This window comes from Salvelinus alpinus, chromosome 11, assembly GCF_045679555.1.
Source record: "Salvelinus alpinus chromosome 11, SLU_Salpinus.1, whole genome shotgun sequence".
NCBI lineage: Eukaryota > Metazoa > Chordata > Actinopteri > Salmoniformes > Salmonidae > Salvelinus > Salvelinus alpinus.
Window position 1 is genome coordinate 15236850 of NC_092096.1, and position 13273 is coordinate 15250122.

At 35.9% G+C, this 13273-nt stretch overlaps 1 protein-coding gene across 11 annotated transcripts in view; it reads right to left on the minus strand.

The window, feature by feature from the left end:
- Nucleotides 1-13273, minus strand: part of cacna1c (calcium channel, voltage-dependent, L type, alpha 1C subunit) — a 556532-nt gene that overhangs the window by 436961 nt on the left and 106298 nt on the right. For all 11 annotated transcript variants that reach the window (XM_071331812.1, XM_071331816.1, XM_071331807.1 and 8 more), the window contains exon 2: nt 8841-9270. In XM_071331812.1, the coding sequence (XP_071187913.1) occupies nt 8841-9270 (430 nt within the window). The remainder of the gene's footprint in view (nt 1-8840; nt 9271-13273) is intronic.

A 13273-nucleotide genomic window follows, 5' to 3' on the forward strand; every position in this document is an offset into this window, starting at 1 on the left:
CTATATATAATAAACCAATTCACACCATCACTATATATAATAAACCAGTTCACACCATGTCTATATATAATAAACCAGTTCACACCATGTCTATATATAATAAACCAGTTCACACCATGTCTATATATAATAAACCAGTTCACACCACCACTATATATAATAAACCAGTTCACACCACCACTATATATAATAAACCAGTTCACACCACCACTATATATAATAAACCAGTTCACACCATCACTATATATAATAAACCAGTTCACACCATCACTATATATAATAAACCAGTTCACACCATCAATATATATAATAAACCAGTTCACACCATGTCTATATATAATAAACCAGTTCACACCATGTCTATATATAATAAACCAGTTCACACCATGTCTATATATAATAAACCAGTTCACACCATGTCTATATATAATAAACCAGTTCACACCATCACTATATATAATAATCCAGTTCACACCATCACTATATATAATAAACCAGTTCACACCATCACTATATATAATAAACCAGTTCACACCATCACTATATATAATAAACCAGTTCACACCATCAATATATATAATAAACCAGTTCACACCACGACTATATATAATAAACCAGTTCACACCATCACTATATACAATAAACCAGTTCACACCATCACTATATATAATAAACCAGTTCACACCATCACTATTTATAATAAACCAGTTCACACCATCACTATATATAATAAACCAGTTCACACCACCACTATATATAATAAACCAGTTCACACCATCACTATATATAATAAACCAGTTCACACCATCACTATATATAATAAACCAGTTCACACCATCACTATATATAATAAACCAGTTGACACCATCACTATTTATAATAATCCAGTTCACACCATCACTATATATAATAAACCAGTTCACACCACCACTATATATAATAAACCAGTTCACACCATCACTATATATAATAAACCAGTTCATACCATCACTATACATAATAAACCAGTTTACACCATCACTATATATAATAAACCAGTTCACACCATCACTATATATAATAAACCAGTTCACACCATCACTATATATAATAAACCAGTTCACACCATCACTATATATAATAAACCAGTTCACACCATCACTATATATAATAAACCTGTTCACACCATCACTATATATAATAAACCAGTTCACACCATCACTATATATAATAAACCAGTTCACACCATCACTATATATAATAAACCAGTTCACACCACCACTATATATAATAAACCAGTTCACACCATCACTATATATAATAAACCAGTTCACACCATCACTATATATAATAAACCAGTTCACACCATCACTATATATAATAAACCAGTTCACACCACCACTATATATAATAAACCAGTTCACACCATCACTATATATAATAAACCAGTTCACACCATCACTATATATAATAAACCAGTTCACACCACCACTATATATAATAAACCAGTTCACACCATCACTATATATAATAAACCAGTTCACACCATGTCTATATATAATAAACCAGTTCACACCACCACTATATATAATAAACCAGTTCACACCATGTCTATATATAATAAACCAGTTCACACCATCACTATATATAATAAACCAGTTCACACCATGTCTATATATAATAAACCAGTTCACATTATGACTATATATAATAAACCAGTTCACACCATCACTATATATAATAAACCAGTTCACACCATCACTATATATAATAAACCAGTTCACACCAAGACTATATATAATAAACCAGTTCACACCATCACTATATATAATAAACCAGTTCACACCATCACTATATATAATAAACCAGTTCACACTATGTCTATATATAATAAACCAGTTCACACCATCACTATATATAATAAACCAGTTCACACCATCACTATATATAATAAACCAGTTCACACCATGTCTATATATAATAAACCAATTCACACCATCACTATATATAATAAACCAGTTCACACCATGTCTATATATAATAAACCAGTTCACACCATGTCTATATATAATAAACCAGTTCACACCATGTCTATATATAATAAACCAGTTCACACCATGTCTATATATAATAAACCAGTTCACACCATCACTATATATAATAAACCAGTTCACACCATCACTATATATAATAAACCAGTTCAAACCATCACTATATATAATAAACCAGTTTACACCATCACTATATATAATAAACCAGTTCACACCACGACTATATATAATAAACCAGTTCACACCATCACTATATACAATAAACCAGTTCACACCATCACTATATATAATAAACCAGTTCACACCACGACTATATATAATAAACCAGTTCACACCATCACTATATACAATAAACCAGTTCACACCATCACTATATATAATAAACCAGTTCACACCACGACTATATATAATAAACCAGTTCACACCATCACTATATATAATAAACCAGTTCACACCATCACTATATATAATAAACCAGTTCACACCATCACTATATATAATAAACCAGTTCACACCATCACTATATATAATAAACCAGTTCACACCATCACTATATATAATAAACCAGTTCACACCATCACTATATATAATAAACCAGTTTACACCACCACTATATATAATAAACCAGTTCACACCATCACTATATATAATAAACCAGTTCACACCATCACTATATATAATAAACCAGTTCACACCATCACTATATATAATAAACCAGTTCACACCATCACTATATATAATAAACCAGTTTACACCACCACTATATATAATAAACCAGTTCACACCATCACTATATATAATAAACCAGTTCACACCATCACTATATATAATAAACCAGTTCACACCATCACTATATATAATAAACCAGTTCACACCATCACTATATATAATAAACCAGTTCACACCACCACTATATATAATAAACCAGTTCACACCATCACTATATATAATAAACCAGTTCACACCATCACTATACATAATAAACCAGTTCACACCATCACTATATATAATAAACCAGTTCATACCATCACTATATATAATAAACCAGTTCACACCATCACTATATATAATAAACCAGTTCACACCATCACTATATATAATAAACCAGTTCACACCATCACTATATATAATAAACCTGTTCACACCATCACTATATATAATAAACCAGTTCACACCATCACTATATATAATAAACCAGTTCACACCATCACTATATATAATAAACCAGTTCACACCACCACTATATATAATAAACCAGTTCACACCATCACTATATATAATAAACCAGTTCACACCATCACTATATATAATAAACCAGTTCACACCATCACTATATATAATAAACCAGTTCACACCATCACTATATACAATAAACCAGTTCACACCATCACTATATATAATAAACCAGTTCACACCATCACTATATATAATAAACCAGTTCACACCATGTCTATATATAATAAACCAGTTCACACCATCACTATATATAATAAACCAGTTCACACCATCACTATATATAATAAACCAGTTCACACCATCACTATATATAATAAACCAGTTCACACCATCACTATATATAATAAACCAGTTCACACCATCACTATATATAATAAACCAGTTCACACTATGTCTATATATAATAAACCAGTTCACACCATCACTATATATAATAAACCAGTTCACACCATCACTATATATAATAAACCAGTTCACACCATCACTATATATAATAAACCAGTTCACACCATCACTATATATAATAAACCAGTTCACACCATCACTATATATAATAAACCAGTTCACACCATGTCTATATATAATAAACCAATTCACACCATCACTATATATAATAAACCAGTTCACACCATGTCTATATATAATAAACCAGTTCACACCATGTCTATATATAATAAACCAGTTCACACCATGTCTATATATAATAAACCAGTTCACACCATGTCTATATATAATAAACCAGTTCACACCATCACTATATATAATAAACCAGTTCACACCATCACTATATATAATAAACCAGTTCACACCATCACTATATATAATAAACCAGTTCACACCATCACTATATATAATAAACCAGTTCACACCATCACTATATATAATAAACCAGTTCACACCATCACTATATATAATAAACCAGTTCACACCATCACTATATATAATAAACCAGTTCACACCATCACTATATATAATAAACCAGTTCACATCATCACTATATATAATAAACCAGTTCCCACCATCACTATATATAATAAACCAGTTCATACCATCACTATATATAATTAACCAGTTCACACCATCACTATATATAATAAACCAGTTCACACCATCACTATATATAATAAACCAGTTCACACCATCACTATATATAATAAACCAGTTCACACCATGTCTATATATAATAAACCAGTTCACACCATCACTATATATAATAAACCAGTTCACACCATCACTATATATAATAAACCAGTTCACACCATCACTATATATAATAAACCAGTTCACACCATCACTATATATAATAAACCAGTTCACACCATCACTATATATAATAAACCAGTTCACACCATGTCTATATATAATAAACCAGTTCACACCATGTCTATATATAATAAACCAGTTCACACCATCACTATATATAATAAACCAGTTCACACCATCACTATATATAATAAACCAGTTCACACCATGTCTATATATAATAAACCAGTTCACACCATGTCTATATATAATAAACCAGTTCACACCATCACTATATATAATAAACCAGTTCACACCATGTCTATATATAATAAACCAGTTCACACCATCACTATATATAATAAACCAGTTCACACCATCACTATATATAATAAACCAGTTCACACCATGTCTATATATAATAAACCAGTTCACACCATCACTATATATAATAAACCAGTTCACACCATCACTATATATAATAAACCAGTTCACACCATGTCTATATATAATAAACCAGTTCACACCACCACTATATATAATAAACCAGTTTACACCATCACTATATATAATAAACCAGTTCACACCATCACTATATATAATAAACCAGTTCACACCATGTCTATATATAATAAACCAGTTCACACCATCACTATATATAATAAACCAGTTCACACCATCACTATATATAATAAACCAGTTCACACCATCACTATATATAATAAACCAGTTCACACCATGTCTATATATAATAAACCAGTTCACACCATCACTATATATAATAAACCAGTTCACACCATCACTATATATAATAAACCAGTTCACACCATCACTATATATAATAAACCAGTTCACACCACCACTATATATAATAAACCGGTTCACACCACCACTATATATAATAAACCAGTTCACACCATCACTATATATAATAAACCAGTTCACACCATCACTATATATAATAAACCAGTTCACACCATCACTATATATAATAAACCAGTTCACACCATCACTATATATAATAAACCGGTTCACACCATGTCTATATATAATAAACCAGTTCAAACCACCACTATATATAATAAACCAGTTCACACCATCACTATATATAATAAACCAGTTCACACCATCACTATATATAATAAACCAGTTCACACCATCACTATATATAATAAACCAGTTCACACCATCACTATATATAATAAACCAGTTCACACCATCACTATATATAATAAACCAGTTCACACCATCACTATATATAATAAACCAGTTCACACCACCACTATATATAATAAACCAGTTCACACCATGTCTATATATAATAAACCAGTTCACATTATGACTATATATAATAAACCAGTTCACACCATCACTATATATAATAAACCAGTTCACACCATCACTATATATAATAAACCAGTTCACACTATGTCTATATATAATAAACCAGTTCACACCATCACTATATATAATTAACCAGTTCACACCATCACTATATATAATAAACCAGTTCACACCATCACTATATATAATAAACCAGTTCACACCATCACTATATATAATAAACCAGTTCACACCATCACTATATATAATAAACCAGTTCACACCATGTCTATATATAATAAACCAATTCACACCATCACTATATATAATAAACCAGTTCACACCATGTCTATATATAATAAACCAGTTCACACCATGTCTATATATAATAAACCAGTTCACACCATGTCTATATATAATAAACCAGTTCACACCATGTCTATATATAATAAACCAGTTCACACCATCACTATATATAATAAACCAGTTCACACCATCACTATATATAATAAACCAGTTCACACCATCACTATATATAATAAACCAGTTCACACCATCACTATATATAATAAACCAGTTCACACCATCACTATATATAATAAACCAGTTCACACCATCACTATATATAATAAACCAGTTCACACCATCACTATATATAATAAACCAGTTCACACCATCACTATATATAATAAACCAGTTCACACCATCACTATATATAATAAACCAGTTCACATCATCACTATATATAATAAACCAGTTCCCACCATCACTATATATAATAAACCAGTTCATACCATCACTATATATAATTAACCAGTTCACACCATCACTATATATAATAAACCAGTTCACACCATCACTATATATAATAAACCAGTTCACACCATCACTATATATAATAAACCAGTTCACACCATGTCTATATATAATAAACCAGTTCACACCATCACTATATATAATAAACCAGTTCACACCATCACTATATATAATAAACCAGTTCACACCATCACTATATATAATAAACCAGTTCACACCATCACTATATATAATAAACCAGTTCACACCATCACTATATATAATAAACCAGTTCACACCATGTCTATATATAATAAACCAGTTCACACCATGTCTATATATAATAAACCAGTTCACACCATCACTATATATAATAAACCAGTTCACACCATCACTATATATAATAAACCAGTTCACACCATGTCTATATATAATAAACCAGTTCACACCATGTCTATATATAATAAACCAGTTCACACCATCACTATATATAATAAACCAGTTCACACCATGTCTATATATAATAAACCAGTTCACACCATCACTATATATAATAAACCAGTTCACACCATCACTATATATAATAAACCAGTTCACACCATGTCTATATATAATAAACCAGTTCACACCATCACTATATATAATAAACCAGTTCACACCATCACTATATATAATAAACCAGTTCACACCATGTCTATATATAATAAACCAGTTCACACCACCACTATATATAATAAACCAGTTTACACCATCACTATATATAATAAACCAGTTCACACCATCACTATATATAATAAACCAGTTCACACCATGTCTATATATAATAAACCAGTTCACACCATCACTATATATAATAAACCAGTTCACACCATCACTATATATAATAAACCAGTTCACACCATCACTATATATAATAAACCAGTTCACACCATGTCTATATATAATAAACCAGTTCACACCATCACTATATATAATAAACCAGTTCACACCATCACTATATATAATAAACCAGTTCACACCATCACTATATATAATAAACCAGTTCACACCACCACTATATATAATAAACCGGTTCACACCACCACTATATATAATAAACCAGTTCACACCATCACTATATATAATAAACCAGTTCACACCATCACTATATATAATAAACCAGTTCACACCATCACTATATATAATAAACCAGTTCACACCATCACTATATATAATAAACCAGTTCACACCACCACTATATATAATAAACCAGTTCACACCATCACTATATATAATAAACCAGTTCACACCATCACTATATATAATAAACCAGTTCACACCATCACTATATATAATAAACCAGTTCACACCATCACTATATATAATAAACCAGTTCACACCATCACTATATATAATAAACCAGTTCACACCATCACTATATATAATAAACCGGTTCACACCATGTCTATATATAATAAACCAGTTCAAACCACCACTATATATAATAAACCAGTTCACACCATCACTATATATAATAAACCAGTTCACACCATCACTATATATAATAAACCAGTTCACACCATGTCTATATATAATAAACCAGTTCACACCACCACTATATATAATAAACCAGTTCACACCATCACTATATATAATAAACCAGTTCACACCATGTCTATATATAATAAACCAGTTCACACCATGACTATATACAATAAACCAGTTCACACCACCACTATATATAATAAACCAGTTCACACCATCACTATATATAATAAACCAGTTCACACCATCACTATATATAATAAACCAGTTCACACCACCACTATATATAATAAACCAGTTCACACCATCACTATATATAATAAACCAGTTCACACCATGTCTATATATAATAAACCAGTTCACATTATGACTATATATAATAAACCAGTTCACACCATCACTATATATAATAAACCAGTTCACACCATCACTATATATAATAAACCAGTTCACACTATGTCTATATATAATAAACCAGTTCACACCATCACTATATATAATTAACCAGTTCACACCATCACTATATATAATAAACCAGTTCACACCATCACTATATATAATAAACCAGTTCACACTATGTCTATATATAATAAACCAGTTCACACCATGACTATATATAATAAACCAGTTTACACCACCACTATACATAATAAACCAGTTCACACCATGACTGTGTGTAATGAAGGATACTTCCACTCCACGATGCTGATGCATGCTCTGCGGATGGGGTTCTTGAGGGTGAGACAGAGCAGGGCTCTGGGAGGTCTGGTTGGGGCCGTGTTGACTGGTTTCTTGGGCTTGTTGGTGTAGTGCTGTCTCTTCCTCTGTGTGGAGCTGGCTGTGGAGATGGGCGCGCCCGCGTTACCCATCTGCTTGGCCTGCCGCGCCGCCTCGATGGCCGCCTGCCAGGTGAGGGCCGCCCCGGGGCCGCTGGGGATGTGCTCTGCCGCTAGCCCCACCACCGCCCCTCCCACCACGGCCTCCAGGGGCCCGCGCCCACCTCCACTTCCACCCAGGGCCGTGATGACGCCCACGCCGCCTCCTCCATCTGCAACGCTGGTGTCGTTCAGACTGGGCGCCGCCACCGGCAGCGGCAGCGGTGGGGGGGAGTAGTCGGAGCCTGGAAGGAGGAGAGAAGGGGGAGAGGGGTGAGCAGGGTAACTTGGGATACAGTGGAGGAACAGGGTCATTGGGAACATTTTGCTTGGTGTATCTAGGTAATCTGTATCTATTTAGTGGAGTTAGTTTAGGGACAGATTGCTTATTGCCATTCAGATTTTAGAAGTCAGACCAGTCAAGACTCCGTTGCTAATTTAATCCAGACAAATGTAATCGCACAACAATCATACAGTATTGCTTTTATTTGAACAAATATTCAGACAGACAGAGAGACATTCAGTGCAGAAGAGCAGCCTTGATCTGAAATGGGTTCATATGAACATGTGCGTGAGGGACATTCTCTGCTCTAGTGTGTCATCGGACTGGAGAGAAAGAGAGCGGGAGAGAGAGAGAGAGAGAAGAGAAAGGGAAGAAGAGAGAGAGTAGGAGAGAGAGAGAGAGAGAGAGAGAGAGAGAGAGGAAGAGAGAGGAAGAGAGAGGAAGAGAGGAAGAGAGAGAGAGAGAGAGAGAGAGAGAGAGAGAGAGAGAGAGAGAGAGAGAGAGAGAGAGAGAGAGAGAGAGAGGGGAGAGAGAGAGAGAGAGAGAGAGAGAGAGAGAGACAGAGAGAGAGAGAGACAGAGAGAGAGAGAGAGAGAGAGAGAGAGAGAGAGAGAGAGAGAGAGAGAGAGAGAGAGAGAGAGAGAGAGAGAGAGAGAGAGAGAGAGAGAGAGAGAGAGGGGAGAGGAGATATAGAAGAAAGAGGGAAGAGGAGAGGTAGAAAAGACAAAAAAGGAGAGAGAGATGAGCGAGAGAGTGTGTGACAGACAGAGAGATTTACCCCAAGTACTCCATGTGTCAGCTAGATTACTACCAGAAACAAAGTACGGTACATGTCAGACTCCAATAATACTGTAAGAGATCTCTACTAATCATGTATTACCACTGTTCTAAGACCGTCCATGCCTAATCTCTCTGCACAGTCCTCCATGTCTAAACCCAGCCTAACACTGATCTGAGGACAGAGTTAAAAGAGGGATAAAGCAGAGCCGTAGTGGTGGAGATAACTGAAAAACAATAGCAAGATTTCCATCCAGTTGTCGACAGATTTTCATGTCAATATTCTAGAATCCTCATAAATAGAATCCTCACGTTGTTCCATCCAATTGAGTCGTTGTGTCACGTTCCTGACCTGTTTTCTCTTGTTTTGTATTTATTTTAGTATGGTCAGGGCGTGAGTTGGGTGGGTTGTCTGTGTTGTTTTCTATGTTGGGGTTTTGTGCGTTCGGCCTGGTAAGATTCTCAATCAGAGGCAGCTGTCAATCGTTGTCCCTGATTGAGAATCATACTTAGGCAGCCGGGGTTCACGTGTGTGTTTGTGGGTGTTTGTATTTCGTGTCAGTGTTCGTGCCACACGGGACTGTTTGTCGGTTAGATTCTCTTTTGTTATTTTGTTACTTGTAGTGTTCAGTTTATTTATAATAAATATGGACACTTTCCACTCTGCGTTTTGGTCCGATCCCTACACCTCCTCTTCTGACGAAGAGGAGGAAATCTGCCGTTACACGTTGTGATAAAAGTCTGTGTGTGATGTCATAATGCACATCAAAATAACTACCGTGGTTCCATTAAATGGGTCGTATTTTCAACTCTGTTCATGGTTTTGTCTTTAACATTTAGTGCGGGTATATCTTATTGAACCTTTATTTAACTGGGCAAGTCAGTTCAGAACAAATTCTTATTTTCAATGACAGCCTGCCCCGGCCAATCCCGGACGACGCTGGGACAATTGTGCACCGCCCTATGGGACTCCCAATCACGGCCAGATGTGATTCTGGGTTGCCCCCCCCCCCCCCCCCCAGCCTCCAGTATTTATGCTGCAGTAGTTTATGTGTCGGGGGGCTAGGGTCAGTCTGTTATATCTGGAGTATTTCTCCTGTCTTATCCGGTGTCCTGTGTGAATTTAAGTATGCTCTCTCTAATTCTCTCTTTCTCTCTTTCTTTCTTTCTCTCTCTCGGAGGACCTGAGCCCTAGGACCATGCCTCAGGACTACCTGGCATGATGACTCATTGTTGTCTCCAGTCCACCTGGCCGTGCTGCTGCTCCAGTTTCAACTGTTCTGCCTGCGGCCATGGAACCCTGACCTGTTCACCGGACGTGCTACCTGTCCCAGACCTGCTGTTTTCAACTCTCTAGAGACAGCAGGAGCGGTAGAGATACTCTTAATGATCGGCTATGAAAAGCCAACTGACATTTACTCCTGAGGTGCTGACTTGTTGCACCCTCGACAACTACTCTGATTATTATTATTTGATCATGCTGGTCATTTATGAACATTTGAACATCTTGGCCATGTTCTGTTATAATCTCCACCCGGCACAGCCAGAAGAGGACTGGCCACCCCTCATAGCCTGGTTCCTCTCTAGGTTTCTTCCTAGGTTTTGGCCTTTCTGGGGAGTTTTTCCTAGCCACCGTGCTTCTACACCTGCATTGCTTGCTGTTTGGGGGTTTTAGGCTGGGTTTCTGTACAGCACTTTGATATATCAGCTGATGTAAGAAGGGCTATATAAATACATTTGATTTGATTTGATTTTGATTTGATTCAAACCAGGGTCTGAGATGCAGTGCCTTAGACCGCCGCGCCCCTCGGGAGCCCAGGGTATATCCTACATGATGAGATTATTATGGACAAGAGAGATAGATTAGTTTTATTCGTCAAACTGCGGTCAAGTATTGATCATCATGTGACCAGAATGAGCCTCAATATTTATTGGAAAGGAGCATCAAGTTCATCCCTGCACTTTGACCTCTCTGTGAAGTTCATCATCACTTATTTCATCTGTAGCCTAATAAACTGCATGGTTTCCTGAGTCGTAGTGGGACGACCAAACACCATATCATCGCTTATTTAATCAGTAGCCTAATAAACTGCATGGTTTCCTGAGTCCTAGTGGGATGACCAAACACCATGTCATCACGTTACTCCAGGGTTTACTTCCATATCATGGTTATTATATAAATATTTGCGCATAAAAACGTTTCCACCGCCATTTATTGCATAATTAATATTACTGTCACAAAAACATCCCACTTTGTCTAGCGTATTTTGTTTTGACATTAGTAAAGTTTACCGATAAATGTGCTGTTTTCATCAGGCCTGTAGTGATGTTTTTTTTTATCTAACATGTACTTTACCCGCATAAAAAGCTTGGATTGAAACCTGGTTAGTGGCTGTACTAATAAAGACTTAGACAACACACACACACACACACACACACACACACACACACACACACACACACACACACACACACACACACACACACACACACACACACACACACACACACACACACACACACACACACACACACACACAGGCTTTTAATCTCCGCTGAAGTCATTCTCTCTAATAACATTCAAACCATTGATTAAGACAGCAGATGGATTCATCTGAGCAGCGAGCCAGGGTGTGTTTGTGTGTGTGTGTGTGTGTGTTTGTGTGTGGTGTGTGTGTATGTCAGAGGATGACAGTCAGAGAGACTCAGACTGTGGTTTCTTTAAAGGTTAAAACTCACAGCCGATCTGTCACTATATTCAATTAATATCACTTCATTATCCTCAGAAACCAGAAAGGTGAAAAATATCACTTATTTTGGGATGGAGGAGAGGAGAGGATAGAGGGACGAGGAGGAGATGATAGAGGGATGAGGAGGAGAGGATAGAGGGATGAGGAGATGAGGAGGAGAGGATAGAGGGATGGTGGATGAGGAGGAGAGGATGAGGGATGAGGAGGAGAGGATAGAGGGATGGGGGATGAGGAGGAGAGGATAGAGGGATGGGGGATGAGGAGGAGAGGATAGAGGGATGAGGAGATGAGGAGGAGAGGATAGAGGGATGGGGGATGAGGAGGAGAGGATAGAGGGATGGGGGATGAGGAGGAGAGGATAGGGATGAGGAGATGAGGAGGAGAGGATAGAGGGATGGTTGAGATGAGGAGGAGAGGATAGAGGGATGAGGAGATGAG